Here is a 22,497-nt window from a genome sequence, read left to right as displayed (position 1 = left end):
GGACATGAAGCATCCGTTCTGGAATAAAAGAGAAGAATTCGACAGAGCTGGGACTGCCAGCCTGGGGACACAGACGTCCAGCTGCTTGCTTTTATGCTAAGAATATTTGTCTGCGGTGACTATATCAGTTCCGGAAAAAGTGTGCCATATTATCAAATCAGATTTTTGAAAACATGCATTGCAATATATGTTTAACGTGGCAGGTTTTTTGTAGTGAACGGCACTACTTTAATTGACAGCTGTTGTGTCCCCAGATCCTTCATGGTCCCAAGTGTCCAATGAGTAAATAAGAATTGAAATCCTAAAAAAAAAAAAAAAAAAAAAAAAAAAAAAAAAAGAATTGAAATCCTGTGGCCGCCACACAGGACTCAGAGCAGGAGGGGTGGGGGTAGGGGAACCCACCTCCGTTCAATTTTACCCCAATTAAGTCGGTAAACCTCTCCCCTTGGAGAGACTGTGACAAGAATTGGGCCCAATGTTGTTTTATCACATTTTGGCAGAACCTGAAGTAAATCCCCAGTCCTTGTAATCCCTTCAGAGACTTGAGAAATTTGCAGTCAGAAAGTCAGGCCTCGACTGTGAATGAGATAAAAATGTGATTGAGATTTTCGACTCTATCCCAGGTTACAATGGATGTTGTTCTAGGAGAGATTTACTCAGAGAGAAATAGAATTGTTCGGGGCATACCCGGGAGTTTGAGCTTCCGGCAGCAGGAGTTGCAACGATGTTTTGCAATGAAGTTTCTAATTGCATCTTCCCCTAAATTGGCTGGTCCAAACACCATTCCTCTTGATCTAGAGGAAATATCAGAATATCAATGAGATCACAGCGGAGGAAAAGGAGCTCAACTAGGATTCTCGGAGATACCGAGCAGTATCCCATAGTAACCCAGTAAACTTGAAGGAGCCAACAAAGAACTGAGCGCTTTGGGGAAGCAACTATGTTAGGTTTGCAAATTTAAAATTCAAATGCACTTCAATCTTTGTACCCAACTCCAAGACCTGCTGTGAAACTCATTTCAACGCTAATCTGATAGAAGAGTGAATTTTCTATGTACCCGCAGTAGAACAAAATACAGTGAGACCCTTTGCGATGCATATGGGGTGAGAGAATGACATTCATCACCAAATGTTCTTTCTACTCGAGTACCCGAGTACCCGAAAGGTGAGGTGAGACGTAAAACAAACTTGTTATCAGAACACACCTTCTGAAAAGATTCACATACACTGTTTCCAACCCAAAATACTTTTCAGAAGATAACTGACGTCTTCAAAAATAAATGCCTGACAAAACCCTACTTCTAGTACTCACAGCTCTTGCGACAGTTGGTTCTTATCCTGCAAACTGCTCTAGCTGGGCTCCTTGGGGGAAAGACAAGACCACGAGGACACAGTGACTTTGTGGACGTAAACTACATATGCTACGTGTAAGTGACAAAATTATAAACAGACCAGCACAGATGAGGCACATTTTGAACACTCCAGAACACGACAGATCCCTAGAGGATTCTAGGATCGATGTTCATCCATGGTTAGATCCTGCACGACGCTTTTTTTCAGGCTGACACTCCGCACACCACGGAACAGAGCACACCAGGGACACTCCCAAAGAGACTTCATGAAAGGTAATATTTTATTTTAATGACATGCAGAGTGGAAACAGCACATTCTAAAATCTGAACTCAATTACCACTCTTAAATACCACGTCTTAAGAAAAAAGAAAAAGCAAACTCTCACAAAAGGAAACAATAAACTTCGCTTCTGAGGAATGTGGTTTTTCAAAAGGGACGTGGTGTAAAAATGGACTTTTTTCCATCTGAGTATTGAAACATTTATCTCAATTTCCACTTCCTTTTGGCAGAACAACAGTAGCTGCTCTGAAGATGTGCCAAGCTCAGAATGAGGGCTGATGTCAGTTTGCTCTCGGATTGCCTCGTGGCTCCGAGGCGAGGAGGTGGAGGAAATCTCTGGGGAAGACAACGTGAACAGACACCCGGGATTAACTTTCCTGGTCACTCAATCGCCCTTACAAAGTGCGGCTCTGCTGGTATCTACCCGGCTGCATAAGCTGCCTCTTGTTCACTACTCCTCTCCTTCAGAGCATCTGCTAAGGAACCACTTTAATAAGACGAACCCAAATGTGGCAAAAAATATTTGGAAAAAAAGATAGAACCACTTGCAATTTAGTACCAGAACTCTTATGATGCCGCTGGAGTGAAAAATAAAGGTGTTGTTTCAGCCATTCAGATGGAAGCATTCCTTTTCTATTCTCTCTAGACCCTGCTGGAATACTCCACTCCTGCATTCCATAATGTCATTACTTCCCCCCCACCCCCACCCCACCCCACCCCTAGAAAATCAAGAAAACCCCCAACTTAGAGGGTTTTCCTGATTCTCAGATAAAAGTGGTAAACTAGATAATTTCCCTCTCTGAGCTCTGTGAAAGTTAACACAAAAGGATCTAAGTGTCTCTGAAATGTCTACACGAGAGGTGTGACCACTCCCCGTGTAGGATAGATGGGGAAGGAGTCATGGAAACACCTATTTGTAGCTATCGGGTCTACGATCCTAGCATGGCCTACAGACTTCCAGTCTCAGTTAAAAAAACAAAAACAAAACAAACAAACAAAAAACCAAAAACCTGTTTTCCAGATTTTCCACAGCACAGGAAAAGCAAGTGGTAGCTTGGTTCTACAATTAGTGCCATGTATACACAGTTACTAAAGATCCTGTAATCACCATCATTTTGCACTTGTCAAAGGCCCCAAACCATCAAGGCAGGAAGTGGAAAACAACCCCAGACGGCCAGTAACTGAGGTTGCCTCCACTGAGGCTCAGTGACCTGAGGAAGTGCATTAAGTGGCCAGAGAGGGCTTGGGAGGAGCCAGATGACCGTGTCTTCACACACACAAGTGTGCTCAGGGATAACTGGCACTACACATAATATCAGAATCTGTACCACAAACACACACACACACACACACACACACACACAAAATCCAAAAAAACACAACCCTCTTCTCCTTTGGTAGAGGAGTCTGTCCTCTCATTGACTTCTTATCCTCATGGGCAAGTTAGTTCACCATCTTGACTGAGATTCAGTTTTCTCATTTGGGATCGGGGACAGAAGAAGCCTCCTCCAAACGTTGTTCTTAAGGGTAAAGCAAACATGCGAACGCGCTTGCTTAGGCACTTCTCAAACTACAGTTTATACCAAATCACCTGCGGATCTCACCAAAATTCAGATTCTGATTCAGTAGGTCAAGGGAGGGTCTTGAGAGTTCGCAGGTCTGACAGTGTCCCAGATGGTACTGCTGTTACTGGTCTATGGCCTGTGCTTCCTGTAGCCCACACGGCACTCAAAAACGCGTGTGTTGGTGAACCAATTAGACATCACCTGCCACCACTATGATAAAAGTTACCTTACCCAGGAAAACCAACTGCACCCAAAATTAGTAACCTCATGAAACCAGGCAGGCTACAGCCATCCTACCAATTTCCAAAGTTCCTATCTTCAAGTCATAAACGATAGTTTGCCATAAGACAAGAGGTGCCCATTCTTGGTTGCCCATCAGAACCACATGGGGAACTTCTCGAAAAATATAGACATCAGAGCCCCATCCTCAGAAATCTTGATGTGATACTCATTCTCAGAAGCTTTTCCTTTTCTTTCCTTTTTCTTTTTTCTTTTTTTCTTTTTTTTTAGTTTCCTCAGTGACCTTAATAGAAATTGAGACCCACTGGCCTACAGAACACAATTAAAATACTCAACTGGGATAATATAATCCTCTGAATTCTAAAAGTTGGAAACATTCAGGTCATATTAAATGATATATATCAAGGTCGAAATGTAATAGATGATGGAGTGTACATAAACTGGGTTCATTCTATAGGCAAACCATTTTTCACTGCAAAATTATGAAGGAAGTACCAGGTTCCTGGTTCCCTACAAACCCGTGGGCACACAGGGCTATTGAAGAAATAATAATAATATCCTTAGCTAAAAACACTTTAGCTCTGCTAAAACAAAAAAACCAATAAAGCCTTTTTCTGAACCCTAAGGGTTACAACATGAATTCCATGCTCAAATATCATAGGAGTTGGATGCATAGGGGCATTATGGCTCACCTTTACCTTCTCTAACTCATCTAGTCCAAAAGAATAGCTAATATTACTTCTAGATGGACCTCTTTGCCTACAGATAAGAACATATTTAGAGGAAATCACCGAGGAAAGGAATAGAGCATTAAAGCAATGAATGTTTACAATGTGAGTGCTGTGGAAGAAAAGTAAAAGTTTCAGATTTTATTTTACAAACATTTCCCATCTATGTAATTTCTTTTATATATATTTTTTCTACAATCCAGACATGTACAGCAACAAAGAAGTAAAAATACCACGTGCTAGCAGTTCTCAAAGTGTGCTCCAGGCAGGCAGCATCGGAATCATCTGGGAACTTGTTACCTTATTTGACCTCACCCCAAATCTGCCGAATCACAAACACAGCAATATGTGTTTTAACAAGCTCTCCCGATTGTGATGGAAGCTCATGTTTGAGAACCGCTGTCGTCTGCCATATTGATCAGTCCTTAATCAGCACCAACACTACTCTGTCCTCCACCTTTCTCAGAAGAACCTTGGACCCTCTGCTGCCAAGTTTTCCCAAAAGCCTATATATGGGATCAAATGCCCACGGGAATTCAGAGGCCAGGCAGACAATTCATTCTTCTACATAATTTAAACTGAATTCCCGAATTAAGTCAGACAATCTGATGCTTCATACGTAAGCCCCATTGTTTTGAACGCTTGTAGATTTGCTGTTACTGACTAGCACACTCTACGCCTTTCATTTTATAGGCATGTGATAGAAGACCCAGCCCATGACAAGAACGCAGGGACTCTGTTGTGAGCACAACAAGGGAAGCTGTGTTTCTCCTATGACATTGCTTCCTGGTCAAAGCCTATAGATACTGAGCTTACCCCATACTTCCCATTTGCTTGGGCCACCAGAAAACTCAGAGTTAAATTTGCAACAAAATCCTAGTTGCTGCATTGGTCTCTATACTTTCCATTTATGTGTATTAACTTCAAATTTCATCTAATTTTATTTCCATATGTTCTTTTTGCCCCTCTGTCCTCATCTATGCATTTTTCTTTATAAAAAAATTTATTGTAGTGGATATAGATATATAGATATCCAACACAGATATCCAGCCTATAGGTAAACATAAGCCATCTCAAAATCTTTCTAGGATCTAGGCAAGAAATATATATGTTTAGAAATTAATTTTTAAAAGCCGTGTACAATGTGTGAAGTGCAATTTTCTAAATGATAACATCATAAATCAACTTACTGTTTGTCTTCAGGTTTTATAACAGATGGATCAGTCAAATTTTCTCCAACACCTCCAAAGGAAAAATAAAATACATTTAACAAATGGGGATTTCATTTCCTCAGGAATTCAAGTAAATAATAACCAAATCTTAATTTCTTTCTTTAAACTTACATTCACCCTGTAGTAAATTCAACATTATGTGACTTCAGTGTGCCATAAAAATTATTCAGGTGAGCCTGAAGATTTTAGTAAATTCACTGTCTCCCGCAATCTCCTGTTATGCCATAATAAACTTCGAGGCCACAAATGAACGTTTTAGTGTTGTGTTCACAGTTACTGACAGTGGCATCCATCATTCATTTATCATTTGCCTATACTAGACATTCTAATTATATTCCCTGTAATTCTCAGCAACTAGAAAGGAAAAGTATTAGCATCCTCGTATCCTCATTTTGACAACGAGTACATTGATGTTCAAGAAGATGAAGCAGTCTGTCAGAGACTGCACAGTTCACGAGTGATGATAACAGGATTCGAGCTGAGCCAAAGCTTGTGACCCTCCCATGAGGCTGTGATCTCCGTAGGTGGAGTCCATCAGTGCTCAGCAAGGCGCAAGGGGCTGCACGATTCTGTGGATACAACCTCTGCTCCATTGAAAGCACCTGTCATATGCTACATATTCAGCATTCATAAACAGATTCTTGATCTGGATGCTGGTTACACCTGTGCTTGAGAGGCATGCTTCTGCTGTGTGCACGTCCCTGAACAAATGTTTTTCTTCAATAAGATTTAGTTTTTAAAAAACTGACACCAAAAATAAAATAAAATAAAATAAAAAATAAAAAACTGACACCAAAGCATAAAAGGACAGCACGAATGGAATTTAGTGCTAACACTGATCGAAACGGCAATCGACCTTCAGAATGAATCTGTTATAAAATGCAATTGGAGAGGAGCCGTCTTCCACCAGCAGTAACGTGTACAGACAAGCTGATCAGATGCAAATGCATCATTTGCAACAACTTCAGAGATCAGCCTCTGGTCTGTACTGGTTCTCTTTGCTTGGAAGAGACCAACCTTGCAGGAAAATTATTTAAAAATCATATGAAAGGGGTGCCTGGGTGGCTCAGTTGGTTAAGCATCTGCTTTCAGCTCAGGTCATGATCTCAGGGTCCTGGGATTGAGCCCCAGGCAGGGCTCCCTGCTCAGCAGGCAGCATGCTTCTCACCCCCTCTCTTTCTCTCAAATAAATAAATAATCTTTTTAAAAAATCATATGAAATGTAGAGCTTTATTATGTATTTCTATTTGGTAAAAAAAATATTCATGTTTTCTAACCACTATTTTAAAAAGATTTTTTTTTTTTTTTTGCCATGCTCAGTATGTTTTACCATATGCTAAACTTTTCACATGGAAATGTAATCCTTATAGTTTGTAGACCTTTCCCCCAAGAAACTGACTTCCTTAGAAAAATAACCCATTTAGGGTAGAGTTTTCAACCATTTTTGCGTCAGGACCCTCTTTGCCAGTCTGGGGAAAATAAGGGACCCCCTTCTCAGAATAATGTTTTAAAAATGCATAAATTAAATACATAAGATTACAAAGAAAACCAACAATACTGAAATACAGTCATCAAAATCTTTGTTTAAATTGTTCTGCAATACATGTGCCTCTTTATTAACACATTAAATAACAGAATCTAGTGCAAGTCTGTAACTACCATACATCAAGTAATACATATAAACACTGTTTTTGTGATATCTGCCAACACCATAATGTGCTATGTTAATATTGGTAATTGCTATTGCAAATAGTCATGGGTACTGCTAATACCACTGTGGTTTGTGGTCTCCCCTATAATTGAAGGAAATGATGAATTTCAGTTGTAGGTTAGCGAAAATAATGGTGTAATATGTCTTCTCATCAAAGTTCACAAACCCTCTGAATTCTCTTTAAGAGGATCTGGCTTACAATCTCTTCATTCTCTGATTTTGTATAAGGAAAGAAAAAGTAAGGCTGAAAGTCAGGCTCAGGGGGAGGTGTGTAAAATGTGATCTGCTCAGCCTCTATTCTTTTTAAAGAAGTCATAGGAAGGATTGGGTTCTTTATACTGTTCTCATTACACATACAAGAAGGAAAGCCTAGGCTGACTGCTTTTCCAAAAATGTAGTAAATAAACAGAAAAACAGAAAGATAGTCCAAGTGTCATCAGTAGAGAGACTACAAACGTTAAAAATCCTTTTCATGTTTAAGCTCAGATCTAACTTTAAGCCTGGACTTTGTAGCAATGATAAGCTTTAGGCTGATGGCTAAGGAAACTGTAAATTTAAGCTGAGAATACACATAGTACCTAAGGAGGTCATGTCAACCAGGAAAAAGAAAGTTTATAGGGAAGATTTTGATGTGATCAAAATCACATCAGCTCCAGTTTACTTTAAATCTTGTTGCCTATTATATAGGCAGGAGTCAAAAGGACTGGGTCCTATTCATGGCTCTATCACCTTCTAGTTATGTGACCTGGACACCTCTAATCTCTCTGAATCTCAGTGTTCTCATCTGAAAGTGTGAGTAATAATGGACCTTATCTTACATGCTTACTGAGGATTAAATGAACTGTTGTATACAAGTTGTTTCACAAAGTATCCCACTCAGAGGAAGCCAAAAAAATGTCAACTACTATCTTTATTATCTTTATTCTATCAAGACCTCTTGTAAAATAAAATTCTATTTTCTTACCACTGGTAAAATCATGTTCTGATGATCTCATTTTCCTAATGAATAAATCCCTCTAAAAGAATGAGAGTGGAGTTTCCACAAATCTGTATATCCCTAAACTCAATCTTACGGTTCAAAGCATAACTACTAAATACATATTTTGGGGTCCTCCAATGGCAGAAGGAACATTCTAGAGAGTGATACAATATGAAAGAAAACTAGGCATTTCAACATCTCCATATCCCAATCACACTTATTTACCAACTTTAATAAGGTAAATGCCCATGTGCAGGTGGTATGTTGCATACCTTCACGAGAAACCCAGACACATACATTCTGATTCCAACCACCTTAAGATACATCTGTGAACCTCTAAATCTGTGGAAATAAGTTAACTTCTTTGTAGCAGTAGAATTCATGATGATGGTGTTGATGCAAAGGCTGACTCATTCTGGAAACTGCTTTGTTGGAAAAAAAAATCTAGTATCTCCAAAATTCTTTGAAGAATATAATGAGCTGAAAAAAGGAAAGAAAGAAAGAAAGAAAGAAAGAAAGAAAGAAAGAAAGAAAGAAAGAAAGAAGAAAAGAAAAGAAAGAAAAGAAGAAGAAAAAAAAGAAAAGAAAAGAAAAGAAAAGAAAAGAAAAGAAAAGAAAAGAAAAGAAAAGAAAAGAAAAGAAAAGAAAGAAAAGAAAAGTCGGTTAAGTGTCCGACTCTTGATTTTGGCTCACGTTGTGATCTCAGAGTCGTGATATCAAGCCCCGCAATGGCTCTACACTGGACATGAAGCCTATTTGGGATTCTCTCTCTCTCTCTCTATCTCCTTCCTTGGCCCCTCCCCCAGCCTCTCTCTCTCTCTCCCTCTGGAAAAAAAAGAAAGAAAGAGAGAGGGAAAAAGAGAATGCTCTAGACCACCTTGATTTGAAGTGTAATTGTTTTTCATTGTCATTGCTGGAAATCAAGTGTTGGATTTCATATGTAATGATGATGATGCAAGCCCCACATGTAGGATTTCTAAATGGAAAGAGAGTGGAAAACTATAGTATAATTACAAGTGAGCAGAAACCGTCAAACCTTTCCTTAGAGTTCAGCTTCCAAGCCCAGTGTGGCAGTTCCTGGCTTAATGATTGGCACTCCCTTGGAAGACAGTAGAAAGGAGAAGAAAAACAAAAGCTGCCAGGATAAACTGCCAGAGTGTTTCTCATTCCACTTTTCCCCCAAAGCACTAGGGAGCCACAGCAAGCTGATGAAGAGTCACTGCCATTTTAATGAGCTACATGGAGATTAATACTAACGACAACAATAATACTGAGGGCTTACTATAGATCAAGAACTTGCCTCATTTCAGCTCCTTAACATGAGAGATTAACAACAAGGTAAGTGCTTAATATTATTTCCCCAATTACAAATGAGCAAAGTGGGACTCTGGGTGGCTGTCCCCTGGTTATACAGCCAATGGTGTAGCCAGGTGTCATACCCCAGCACTGAAACTCCAGGGCTCTTCCTCCAAACTGCTGGTACCAGGCCTCTCAGTCTCTACCTAGTACTACCTGAACAATTATACCATCGTCTCTCCAAAAACTAGAAATACTAATCAATTAAATACAAAACTGAACCAAAAACTATGAAGGTATTTTAAGGTATTTTAAACTATGAAGGTATTTTATTTCCCCATTTTTCCCTTCCAACTTGGTTTGGATTAAATATAATAATGCATTAAGTCTTTATCCAAGTGTCTGACAGAAAATAAGTGCTTGGTAAGCATTAGCTAGTAGTTGTAGTTGTATAACTGTTCATAGTTACTAGCATAGGATTCATCTTCTTCCATAAATGCAGGCCTAACCAACTGGCCAAAGCTCTCCAGTAAGTATCTCAATTTCTTCATGCTCATCCTATGAGGCCCACTCTCCTTTTCTTTGAAGGTCAGTGTTTTGACATAGTTTATTTGGAGTGGCCTATTTCTGCAATTCACATAATTGCCCAGTAAAAGAATAAAGTTAATTCCATTTCCCCCCCAAGACTATCAACGCAGCATTTGTTCTGTTTAGTGTCACTTTGGATTACTTAGAGACATAAAAATCCCCAAACATAAACATCATTAAACAAAAACCTATTCAAGTGGAATACAAAACACACTAAAGAGTCATCATTAATTCCTTAAAGTTTTTCTTTGGTTGTTTTTTTTGTTTGTTTGTTTGTTTCTGTTTTTGCTTTTTAAACAACTCCACCCAAAACTCAAAGCACAGACACTCGAATACAGATGAAAACAATCAACCTCTCTCCAACATGAGCTACAAAACCAGATGCTGTGGGCATCAGCATGCTGGGCTTAAATGGATCATGTACTTGCTGGTTTAAAAGCTGAATCATGTTGACTGTTTTAACTTTGTTTATATTGCTTCCCTAAATATTGTGTTTGAGGGTTAGAAATATAACTCAACTCTGTGAACAGTGCAGATCTGAAAAGACAGAGAGACTTATTAATAAAAAGTCTATACACGTCCTTGAACACATGGCACAAATTTCGATCAGAATTTACTGGACATTGCTCGCAATGCCTCAGGATTACATATCTCAGTTGTGCCTAGCCTCCAAGGTTGGCTTTTGGTACAGAATCCCAGGACTGGAGAGATGGGGAAGTCAGAGAGGACAAGGATTATGCCCAATCTGTTTAAATGAACCTATAACATGATTATGTCCTATGAAACTCATAAAGAAATAAAAGACAGTACAGTGAGAAGGAAAGAACATATAGATGGTCAAAACAGCTTCAGTCTGCAACCTGGCTCCCTCTTCAGTAGCTGTGCAACCTTGGGCAAGTTATTTAAACTTTCTGGGCCTACGTTCCCTATAAAATCTACCTTGAGGTGCTGCTTCTGAGATAACTCTTCTGAAAGTCCCTGGCTAAATCCCTTATTTAAACCAAAGCCCCAGTCAGTGAGCCCAAGGACTAAACTTTGACCTGAATACATATTTCGTTCTGTCTGCAAGGAAAGTCTGCTAGAGATACTCTGTTTCGTGCTGCAGGATTATAAGTCACATGTGAGGTGTTGATAGTGGGGAGATGCACTGATCAAAGGCTTCCATTAATTATAAGTGCACTGTGTTACCTCTCTCAGACTGAGTTTGTACTCTTATGAACTGTCATATCAAGGTACACAGCAAAGAGAGCAAGCTAAATTATAAATTGCCAAAGCACTGAGCTCAAAATCAGTACATTTAAAAAGTCTATACACGTCCTTGAACACATGACACAAATTTCAATCAGAATTTACTGGACATTGCTCACAATGCCTCAGGATTATATATCTCAGTTGAAAAATGCCCAGAATTTATACTTTCCCATGTGTATAAATGCATGCTGAAGTGTTATTATGAATATAAGTTCAAGGTGAAGCCATAAAACTAGAAAATTTGGTACAAAAATCATTCCTCATTTAGGGGTGCCTGGGTGGTGCAGTTGGTTGAGCAACCAACTCTTGGTTTCGGCTGAGGTTATGATCTCAAGAGTCTTGAGACTGAACCCCACATGGATCTCTTCCCTCAGCACAGAGTTTGCTTGGATTCTCTCTCTCTCTCTTTCTCTCTCTCTCTTTCCCTCTACCCCTCCCTGCAGTACTCTTGCTCTCTCTCCCTAAAATAAATTTTTAAAAAAATAATTCCCCATTTAGATAAAAGTTTTAGATGTATTTAAATTTTAGACAGCTAATCATCTGCCTATATTTTTCTCTTGTGCTAAGTCGGAAACAACATAGTAGGTGCTCACAATCATCACCGCACAATGTCTCTGAAATAAATGCCTCAACTCCCTTCAAAGCTAGGTAGAGCAACTCCATACATTACACATCCTAGTTCTTATAAGGTTTCTTGGGCCACCTGTCTGGTTCCTTACACTTTAGACAATTTAAAAAATAATAAATACATTCAGAAAATGGATACAATCTTTCAATTTTCAAATTAAGAAACACACATACACTATCAGGGAATGTCTCCATTAGAATACCTTAATGATGGTTTTACAAAGAAAGAACCAAGGTCAAATGTAGGTGACAACGACATGGACAAACCATCCCTGGTTTGTCAATGTTTCCCAAACTGTACCTCATGTTTGTATGAAGTCTTAGGCTATTAATCACCTTGCAAATCTAAAACCAACAGCTCTCCCCGGGTGTACTCATAGGTCCAGTGAGAGAAAGCCAACATCAGCTCCTCCAAGGTGTTGCTGGGGGCAATTTCATCACCGTTGTTGTTGTTGTACTTCCGGAAGTCTCCTGTCATGTACTTCTCAATGGTCAACCATTGGTTGGCCGAATGGCAGTAGATTAAGAAAACTTCTAGGAACCTGTAAGTGTGGGGGGATGGGGAAGGAGGCCACTGAGTCCCCACAAAGCAGCAAAGGTAAGACTTACATTACCAAACAGCAGCAGGGGAAATTATCTAACTATGCACATGCCTCACCTTTCTATGGCAGGGACAGAACGCAAAGATTAAGCATTTTCCCCACATTTACCCACCTCCCTTCTCTTTGAGGAGACCTTTCAACTCCTTTATGAGTATCAGACTTAACTTTTCTTACTGTGCTCTATAAAGTTCCTTGTAATTGAAACAATAACACTTTACTATCACCCCCAGCATGAAGTTATATCTGGCTTGCTAAATAAATGCCAGTGTCTTGAGACACTCAAGTGAAAGTAACAAGAGTTCAATTTCAGAAAGTCCCTAACTTCTCTAAGATATCAGGGGAAGAAACTGTGCTTCAAATAGAAATCATTTTCTTCCATAATGTTCCTGGACATTAAGAACTACATCTAGGGTCTTCATGTTTCACATAACTGAGACATTAGTCATGGCCTCTGCCTAAGCTTCTCTTTTCCACTCATTTACGTTCAGTGTTTAAGTCAAGCTATTCCTGAGACATCTAATTCTCTTTTTAACAGAACCATAGAAGAAAGAATCCAAAAATAAGATCATGGAGAACTTCCCCACAGCTCTGGCATTTCTCGTGACTAAGAGGGCTGAGAAGAAATTGAAAGAAATTCCCACTTAAAATGAAGGATCATGGTGCCCATACTCCCTGTACTCACCTTGGTGTGTATGGAATGTTTTGTGGTTTTACTTGGTTGAAGGTATAGATTAGTTTTTGAGCAGCTCGTTGTTGTTGGATTTCCTACAAAATAGGGAGCATCGATGATAAAAAATATTGGTTTGTTATCATATGCATGCAATCAATAATCATAGAAGAACTAGAGGGCCCCCCAGTATGATTTTTAACCTCATTCAGCTCCCACAACACTCCATTTCACTCCAAAACCAAAACCTCTACAAAACAAAAATAACGGAATACCACCACTTTCGGAACAGAATAGGCTGTCCTCTGCCTTAAAGATAATCAATGGCCTCCAATCATTACGTATATAATACATACAATTATGTATCTGGGTGTAGTCCAGAACTTTCTTTGACCTATCCCTCTAAGCTCTGGGTCTCAGACTTACCCTGAGGCAAAGATGAAGCACAGTACTCTCCTGGAAGATTTTGTGCCATGACTGTACCACCTCAGGAAGAAAGGACTTCACAATGAAAACCTGCCCTGGCTTGAGAACATCGTCCTCAGACCAAGTGCTGATGACTCTCATGGCTTTACGGAGCCCGCCATCCATCTCCTCACGGGACAACACCTGGATTATCGCAGCTCTCCCTCGCTGGGACCAAGAAGACATGCTTTTATCAAGGTTCAGAGGGGAGCTCTCCTCCAGCCTGTAGACAGTTACTTCTTCTCCTGCTGCAAAAAGAAATACAGGTGAGAAGTGCAATGACATCGTGTGTCTGTAACAGGTTACCATGTCCTAAATAACAACTCAGAATCAGTTTAGTTTCCCAAATGATCAGGAGAGAATGGGAATTTCAATTATGCATGAACAAGTAGAGAATAAAGGCATGGATTTTGGCCATGTTATTTGTCCCATAAAGGGAGAGAGTGGAAGAGGGAAGGAAGGGACAAAGCATCAAATGATACATAAGAATTAAGTTGTTCTTGTTATAAACTATAAGTAGAGACAAATAAAATCAAAGTAGCAGGGCTAGGATTCCTTTGTTAAAGACAAATACTTTCAAAGAGATAGTTTAGCCCTATGTTTTCATTATCATCCCCTTTACAAGCCTTATTTTTTTCTAATTCCTCCTTCCATGATATTCTAATACCAAAAATATACCATATATATATATGTGCATGTACACATACAGTATGTACGCACACAGCATCTACATACAGTGTATATACCTATTTATATATGTGTTTTATATGGAAAAAGAGGTTTCTGCTCCCTTGGGGGTGATATCACCCCACTGAGACTTCATGGTTTAACACAGTTGGAGTTAACACCACAGTCATACCCCAGAGCCTCTCCCTCCTTCCTTTGTGCCCTTGGACAAGTTACTTAAAGCCTCCCTTTTCGGATGAGTAAAATGAAGGTAAAAATAATGCTCAACCTCACTGGGTTGTTGTAAGGATTAAATATGTTAATTTGGCTAATGTGACCTAGAACTTCAGACACAAACTCAATCCCACTTACAAGATTTTACACACAAAATGCTCTTTAACTCCCAGATAGCTTCCACTTTTAGGCTGCTGAACAGGAAGCAATTCAGCCTAGATTCCTAATGTTTAACGCTTTATAACAGAAGTAGCATATTCTATACATAACTTCTGTCCAGCCTGTATTTGATTTTCTTCTTACACCTGTTTCAAATACCTTTTTTTGCTGTTGTTAATACTATTCTGGTTTACAAAGAAAGGTATTTATTCACTCTTGAATGAATTGCCTACCAAAAAAAAAAAAAAAAACACACATCTAGGTAATTCTTAATAACATATTTTCAAATATTTATTCTTGGTGCCCAGATAAATGCCACTGAGTTCTGTTCAGAGTTCTAAATACTTAGAGAATTTACAGTACAGCTCCTGGGTTATGAAACCAGCCACAGAGCCATGAGGAAGGAGAAGGCATTTGCATCCATGATCAGAAGCCACCTATCTGTCCCTGTGTGAAGAGAATTAAGATCTAGGACAGAGTGGGGACCCTTGTTATATTGTCAGTTGGCTGGACAGAGAGACTCTGGTAGCCTTGGCTTAATGCGAGCTTGTTTTTCTTTACTACTCTAGCCTTTAAAAATGACATTTACTATCTGAGCTAAGAGCAATTAGTTTACATGAGACAAAACAAACTGAAAACAATATACAAAGATTTCTCTTCAGATGCCTGTTAGTTTTTACTGTATTGACATTTATCGCTTTCTTCTGTGTTTATTACACATGGTTGGTTGGTTCTTTTCTTTCCTACTTACTTCCAGCCTTAAATCAGTGAATGCCAGGTGCAACATTATTGCTTTTTTCCCAACTGCTGCTCATTATAGGTCCCATCCCCACAGTACTAGATTTTGACCCTAGATGCTAGCTGACCAGTTAACAAGAATTACCACTTTAGAAAATTAATCTCACTGCAACCACTGGCAAAACAAAATTTTCCACTAAAATGATGCAAAGTACTTTCTCCTTCAATTTAATCAGATGGTATGCCTCTGCTCTGGCACAGCCTCAGGAAGGTAGAAATGGCACTCACCAAACAGTTGGATTGGTGTAAATGGTATAGTCTGAGAAAGCCTCATTAAATTGTTCCTTTCAATGGCTGCAAACAAAAACAGATTTACTGTTTTAAGTATGCATCAGTGGACTGAATTGACAGAAAGCCTCCCCCACATCAACCTATTCATACAATACTAAATTATTTTATTTCAAAGACCCCTTATTTTTGCCTTCATCAAAAATATTATCCATAATCCAGCTTTTAAAATAAACTATGCCTTAAACGGGAAGGATATACCCCCGTCTTGAAGATTATATGAGATTATATACCGTGGTCTGAGGTAGGGCTATCACCTCCACTCTCCTGAATACCAAATCACAGACTAATCCATACATATGTGGAACTTTCTTTCAAAGAGTGTTCTGTGGTCTTCATTCTCTGGTTTTTCTTTTTCCAGAGCCAATCTAATGCACAGTGGACTGTGGGGACATCTACTGTTGACTTTGCGCAGTTCAGCTTCTTTTCCCAGAGAGAACCAAAGGCCAATTTTAATTAGAAGCAAGTGATCTGCATTTTCCTGTTAAGAGCCGTCTCCTAACAGATCAGAGTCAATATGAGTTACAGTATTCTTCACCAGACTTTCCAAAGTTGACAGCTGGAGTCAAAATATTGGATTACTGCTGAGCTGAAAGACCCAGTTATAAGAGCCTGGAATGCAGAGCCTGGAATCCACTGAAACACTGTTCACTACTGAGGAGAATTTAGGAAAAGGCAGTCTATTCCTGGACCCTGAACGCATGTCCTTGATGTAATAATAATGGTAACTGTCACACCAGTAAACTTTTACTCATGTGCTGAGCTTTAGACCGTGTAAAAGCCTTGCCCGTATATCATCTCATCCAATGCTGAGCGCAATGACACGCAAAAGACCAACCAGTGGCACAAGTCCAGTGGGCTGTTACATTGCTTTGCATTTCAAAGTGTTTCTCTCTTAATTCTCAGCTAGCCCTCTGGCAGATTGTTCCTCAGGAAGGGCAAGTATAATTATTCCCACTCTGAAAGAAAGACAACTGAAGTACTGTGAAGCAATGCTGCTTATGAGAGTCAAGACCCTCGACATCTTGTTTAATAACATCCTTATACGGTGTCTTTGTTGAACTTTCTCAGTGGTGCTGGCACTCATTTAGCGGTTAGGTTTGCTGAGGGCCAGTGAGGGTATAAAATCCTCCTTCAAAGAATTAGTTTCAGGCCCCAGTCCAAAATATGAAGATCTCTGGCTTTGGACTTGGAAGGAATTTTTAGACTTCAAGGCCACCCTTTGTCACCATTTAGAACTTGCCAATACATTTTTCTTTTCTCAATCCTACATTCTCTTAAATCCTAACAATTTGTTTCTCCAAGTAAATGACAAGGTAAGAAATCCAAATGTTCTTCTCATGAGAGTGAACAACAGCTTTTCAAGTTGGGAATCATATCAATACTTTGCAATTCATCAATATTTCTATTTACAATTGCAGAATCACAAATGTTTGGCTCAGCTGACATGTCTGACATGCACATGCATCCTACCTGAATAATGATGGTGAGGCTCTGGAGGGCTTTTTAAGGAGGCTGAGATTTCTGAAATTATAGAGAAGATTGGCATTTTAATTACAGGGCTGGAGATAAATACATGCTTATGAATATATTGCCTTCAAAGTTATTATCGAACAGGTTAATCGGAATGGCTCCTCAGTATTTGAGAAAGATTTCCTAATATCCTTTAACCACATTATTGGGCATGGTATCCTGACAGCTTCCAATCACCAATGTAATATCTCCAAACATATTTATATGGGGAATTGAAGAAAGACAGGTAATATTAGCCTCAAAGATGTATTTCCTCCGAACCAATTACACCTCTGGGTTGCAGAAAGCACTGGGCTGCCCATCACACTTCATGACATCCCAAAAGCACAATTCTCTGAGCTCCCACCAAGATGCAGTACCCATATAAAGACATTATTAATACCAAGTTATTAGCAGTCTACTTCACTGACCTAAAATGACAATAAAGTGATGAAAACAAATTAAGAGGCATATACCAGAAACAAAGGAGGGGGCGGAGGATATGACACCAAGGGACTTGTTCATGGGGACCACTTCCTGCAAGTTTAACTGGTTCTCTTCTATCTCCTCAAGTCCTAAATTATAAATCCTTTGCAACAGTTTTGCCATTTCATAAAATTAAAATTAAAGTAGAGAGCCTTAGTCTCATGGTGGTAACTGCTTTATACCTAGTAGAGTAAGCAGCATAATGAGTCCAATTTCACAGATCTCTCTGGCTTCTTGTTGCTGGATAAGGAAAGGAACAAAACTCCCTTCCTTAGGGGGTGCTTAGTATAAAGTAAGATCAGCAGAAAGGACCCTTTCTTTTGAATTCATTCAATAATAAAAATTAAAAAGTATTCAGCTCCCACTATAGGTCATACTAGCCAAGACAGATGTGAAGAAGTTGTGGCTCCCGCTCTAGAAAAGAGAAAATGAGAAATACTAGGAGCCAAAGACATGTAAACTATAGTCACAACACAGCTGGCAAAGTAATATAATAGATGTGTACACAGGCTTATGGAACCTTTATAGACAAGCAACGTGATATTCTTAAAGAGCATAGGCATCTGAATCTGATAATGCTGAGTTTCAATCCTGACTCATTTAAGGAGCTGTGAGAATTTGTTCACATTCATTCAGCACATATTTACTCAACACCTACTATGTGTTTAGGAGAAAGACCAGTGTAAAAACATAAAATCTCTGGCTACCTTCTAATGAGAGGAAAAAGAAAATAAATAATTATGTAAATATATAGTGCATACAGTATTTTATATATAAAGAAACTAATTATATATTTAGTTAGTTAGTTAGTTAGAGTGCTAGAAATTGTGAGAATCAGAGAGGTTATTATTTTAAGGATGGCAAATCAAGACCTCTGTAATAAGGTGAAATTTGAGCATAGACCTGAAGAGAGAAATAGGTCATACGGAAAACTGAAGGGTATTCCAGGCAGAGGTGACAGCAGGTGCAAATGTCCTGAGGCAGGACTATGGAGAGTGTAGTCAGAGTGGACTGTGCTGACAGGAAATGGAATTGGAGAGTTGGAGGAGAAGCAGCAGATCAACAGGGCTTTGTAGACCACGTTTGGACTTCACTTTTACAGAGTGAGATAAGATGACATTTGAGCAGAAGTGTGACTCGATCTGACTTTGTATTTAAAAGTGTTATTCTGGCTGGGGTCTGGAAACAGACTGTCAGAAAGCAATAGTTTGGAGGTAATACTATAATCCAGGAGGATATAAAGAGTGGTATGTGGAGGTAGCAAAGTGATCAGTTTCTTGATATATTTTGAAGGATTTACTGATGGTTTGGAAGTGGGGATGTGAGAAAGCAGGAGTCAAATATGATGGAGACTTTGGCCTCAGTAATTGGAAAGGTGCAGTTTCCATTTCATAAGATAAGTAAGGAATGTGGCATGTTTTGTTTGAGATACCTTGTAGACACTCAAATGAAGGGGTAAATAGATAGGTGGTCATATTCTGCATGGCAGAAATGTTGAGTGAAAGAATGAACATGAGCCTGGAAATCTGGACGAGGGCCAAGCTGTCGAGAGCATTGAAAACAACTAAAGGGATTTGCAGCCTATCCTGTAGGTAATGGGAAGCCACTGGAAGCTTCAAAATAGGTGACGATTTATTGTTCAGAAAGATAATTCCGGTGGAAGCATGGGGACGTGCAAAGGGAGAGAAACCAAACAGAATGCTAACATAAAATGGAGGGCAAAACTTTTTATATAGGAAAAAAAAATGTTGGAGGCCCTAAGGCAGAAGCTGTGGGGTAGAGCAACACAGACAGCTTCTAAGGATGGGGCTGTGGGTAGTACAGAGGCAAAGCTGATGGCTGAGATGGCAGAGTTGATGACTGGGAAGGAAAGTCATTGCACATGAACTCAGAGTCCCAGTTTGGGTAAAGGAAGAGTCAGTGATCAATGACAACAGTCAACAAAGTAATACAATTAAGAACAGCCTCAAAGAAACTTCAAAAATGGATAAAATGGTCAAGGATGTCAAATGCTGCAAGTTCCATGAGGTCTAAAAAGAGGTTGTGTGATTTAGCAGCTTCAGCCATGGTGGCCACAGACACCAGGCAGGGAAGATGATAATGTATTTTCATTAATTTGGAGGTGGACAGGAGTGGCAGTGTGAAAGTTAGGTAACATCAAGAAAATGGTTATTTCTTCTGTATGGAAAATGACTTAAGTATGTTTGTAGTTGGAGGAGAAGGACTGCTGCACAGAAGCTGCTGGAAAACAGAGTGGGATGCACAGGGCCATGGAAGAGAAGGAGCCCAATCCACATCATGAGGTCAAGAACATGGAGAGGAGCTCATAGTCTATGGTAGAGTTTGAGAACAGCCTTGACAGTGGCTTTGCCAGGGAGTCATCTCACACGACCCAGCCCTACTCAGCCACAGAGTCCTACGGAGGCCAGGTAGGAAAAGGTATCCACATAAAGATGAACAGCTCTTGGGGCAGCCCTGGTGGCTCAGTGGTTTAGTTAGCGCTGCCTTCAGCCCAGGGCCTGATCCTGGAGACCTGGGATCGAGTCCCACATCAGGCTCCCTGCATGGAGCCTGCTTCTCTCTGCCTATGTCTCTGCCTCTCTCTCTCTCTCTCTCTCTCTCTGTTTCTAATAAATAAAATCTTTAAAAAAAAAAAAAAAGATGAAGAGCTCTTCAGGAGTGATATGTGAAAGAGTGATGGTAAGAGTTGTCCAAGAGTCAAAACGAGCTCAGTGCCAACACCCTCACTGATGAAGAACACTGGAAAATCACTGTCAGAACTAGTCAATTAAAAATATCTGTGAACAAGACCTCAGTCCTGATTTACATGGAGAAAGACAAATCAACTTTCTACTTTTCTACTGAAAGTTCTCCTTCATACACTAGACAAAAATCCCATATAGAATTTCAAGAGCTATGAAAATCTCAGGAGAGTGAAAGTCACCATCAACAAGTTGAAAAGAATAAGATCTTTAAATATAAAAACTTACTGTCAGCTGCATTTGAACTTCTCAACCTGTTCGAAAAATTAAAGTTGTTTAGATAATGCTTTAAATTTTTCAATGACCAAAGAAAGGAAAAGTAAGTGCAACAGTAACAATACAGCATCTATATGTCTGTGTGTGTGTGTGTGTGTGTGTGTGTGTTATTTTCTTTGAAAGAAAAGTGTCATTGGACCCCAATCTCTATCAGTAGAGAAATGGTTTACAACCCTACAACTATTTTCATAGAAAAACGGGCATTGCATATGTGTGCAATTCACTTAAAGTGCATGCCCTAAGCTAACCGGAAAGCAGTTGTTGGATTTTGTTTTTAATTAGCTATATGAACACAAGAGATATATAAGATTTAACTGTGTTTGTGTTGTTCTGGATCAATTAAACTAAAGGGTTCCTGAACTATGCAATGAAAAAGCCTACAAATGAGTCTGCGAATGTCTCCGGACAAGCCTACAAATCAGTTTCATTAGCCCACGTGGCTCCTAAATGTTGGCAGGCTGAAATTAGCTCTCTGCAAATTGTTACTTGCCCTGCTCAAGTGCACACGTGGCCATGGGCAAGTCTGAATAAATGCGTTCAAAGAATATCTCTGGTATTGAAGGTCCTTAGGGAAGAGAGTACAATTACAATTATTGTTTAATTTCATGCTGCAATAACCCACTACTCTGCATGAGCACCAACTACCGAACCTCTGGGAGGAGAGAGTCATGTGCACTTGAAGTCTAGAGGCAGGCTTGCACAGAGACATGCCTGGATGGGAGTTCCAGAAAAAAGTCCATCTCAAATAGAGCTGGCTGCAAACTCCAAGTCATGTTCCACCTACTTGGTATCAACTGGCCCTTCATACAATAGATGGTTTTGAATTCTGCTCCCCTAGCCATATGGACAATTTGATGATATAACTAGAAAAGTCCAGAAAACACTGCAAATGAAATGCAATAATTTTGCTTGGCTGGTTTTCAAACTTTATTGCTCTGAATAAACAAAATTCCAGGAAAATACTCCAGCCTCCAACCATGTGAGTTTGGTAGCTCCTCTCTCTCTTTTGATCCCTATCTTCCCTTTGGCTTAATCCTCAATGGGTTCTGCTTTAAAGACAGACACTTCGGATGTTCATGAGAGACCAAAAATAAAAAAGATTAACCTCATAAACTAAAATTAAAAATTTGAAAAAATAATCTAAAAAGAAGACTATCAGGCCTTCAGTCTTTTTCCTTAGGTCAGACAGATTTGTTCCTACTCTTTAAAGCAAATTTCACAATCTTTTCTGTCAGAAAAGATAGGATACTCATTATTCCACATGTGCTTTTATTTTTGACATTGAAAAGGCAAATGGTTAGGCTGCTGTGGTAGAACATGTTTCATTATATTCTTAAAAGGCATTTAAGGGAGCTCTTATTGCCAAGAGATGGGAAAACTTGGAGAATAAATTATTTTCCTTCTGGCTGACAAAAGAAAAATATTGTCATTGGAAATACTTTCCCCCCCTATTTTTCTGACCCAATGAAACCTTTGTTCCAAATAAGGTTAAAAAAAAAAATAGCAGCTAAGGATACTTAAAACACACATTTAAAAATACTCACGGGGAGTTCCTAGGGAGGTTAGTGCTCCTAGAGTTCCACAATGAATTTTTGCTCAGATCCTAAGAAGAAGGGAAAGGTCATTACATGTTTACCCAACAGTCTCCTACCCCAGAAATACATTTGCAAAACACATGCCTTGGAGGTTTACTTTTTTTGACCCTTCCTCCAGCTCAATATTTCTCTTACTGGA

At 39.4% G+C, this 22,497-nt stretch overlaps 1 protein-coding gene across 4 annotated transcripts in view; it reads right to left on the bottom strand.

The window, feature by feature from the left end:
* TRPM6 (transient receptor potential cation channel subfamily M member 6) overlaps positions 1–22,497 on the bottom strand; it is a 154,779-nt gene that overhangs the window by 2,415 nt on the left and 129,867 nt on the right. For 3 of the 4 annotated variants that reach the window (XM_077906685.1, XM_077906666.1, XM_077906683.1), the window contains exons 30-38: positions 22,308–22,366; positions 20,716–20,741; positions 17,201–17,251; positions 15,668–15,733; positions 13,544–13,830; positions 13,133–13,215; positions 12,185–12,390; positions 5,355–5,406; positions 688–794 (exon numbers count right to left, since the gene is read on the bottom strand). In XM_077906685.1, the coding sequence (XP_077762811.1) occupies positions 688–794; positions 5,355–5,406; positions 12,185–12,390; positions 13,133–13,215; positions 13,544–13,830; positions 15,668–15,733; positions 17,201–17,251; positions 20,716–20,741; positions 22,308–22,366 (937 nt within the window). The remainder of the gene's footprint in view (positions 1–687; positions 795–5,354; positions 5,407–12,184; positions 12,391–13,132; positions 13,216–13,543; positions 13,831–15,667; positions 15,734–17,200; positions 17,252–20,715; positions 20,742–22,307; positions 22,367–22,497) is intronic. The other variant, XM_077906673.1, reaches the window with a different exon arrangement.

This window comes from Canis aureus, chromosome 1 (genome assembly GCF_053574225.1).
Source record: "Canis aureus isolate CA01 chromosome 1, VMU_Caureus_v.1.0, whole genome shotgun sequence".
In the NCBI taxonomy this organism is placed as follows: Eukaryota; Metazoa; Chordata; class Mammalia; order Carnivora; family Canidae; genus Canis; species Canis aureus.
This window is presented reverse-complemented; position numbering and strand designations above follow the sequence as displayed.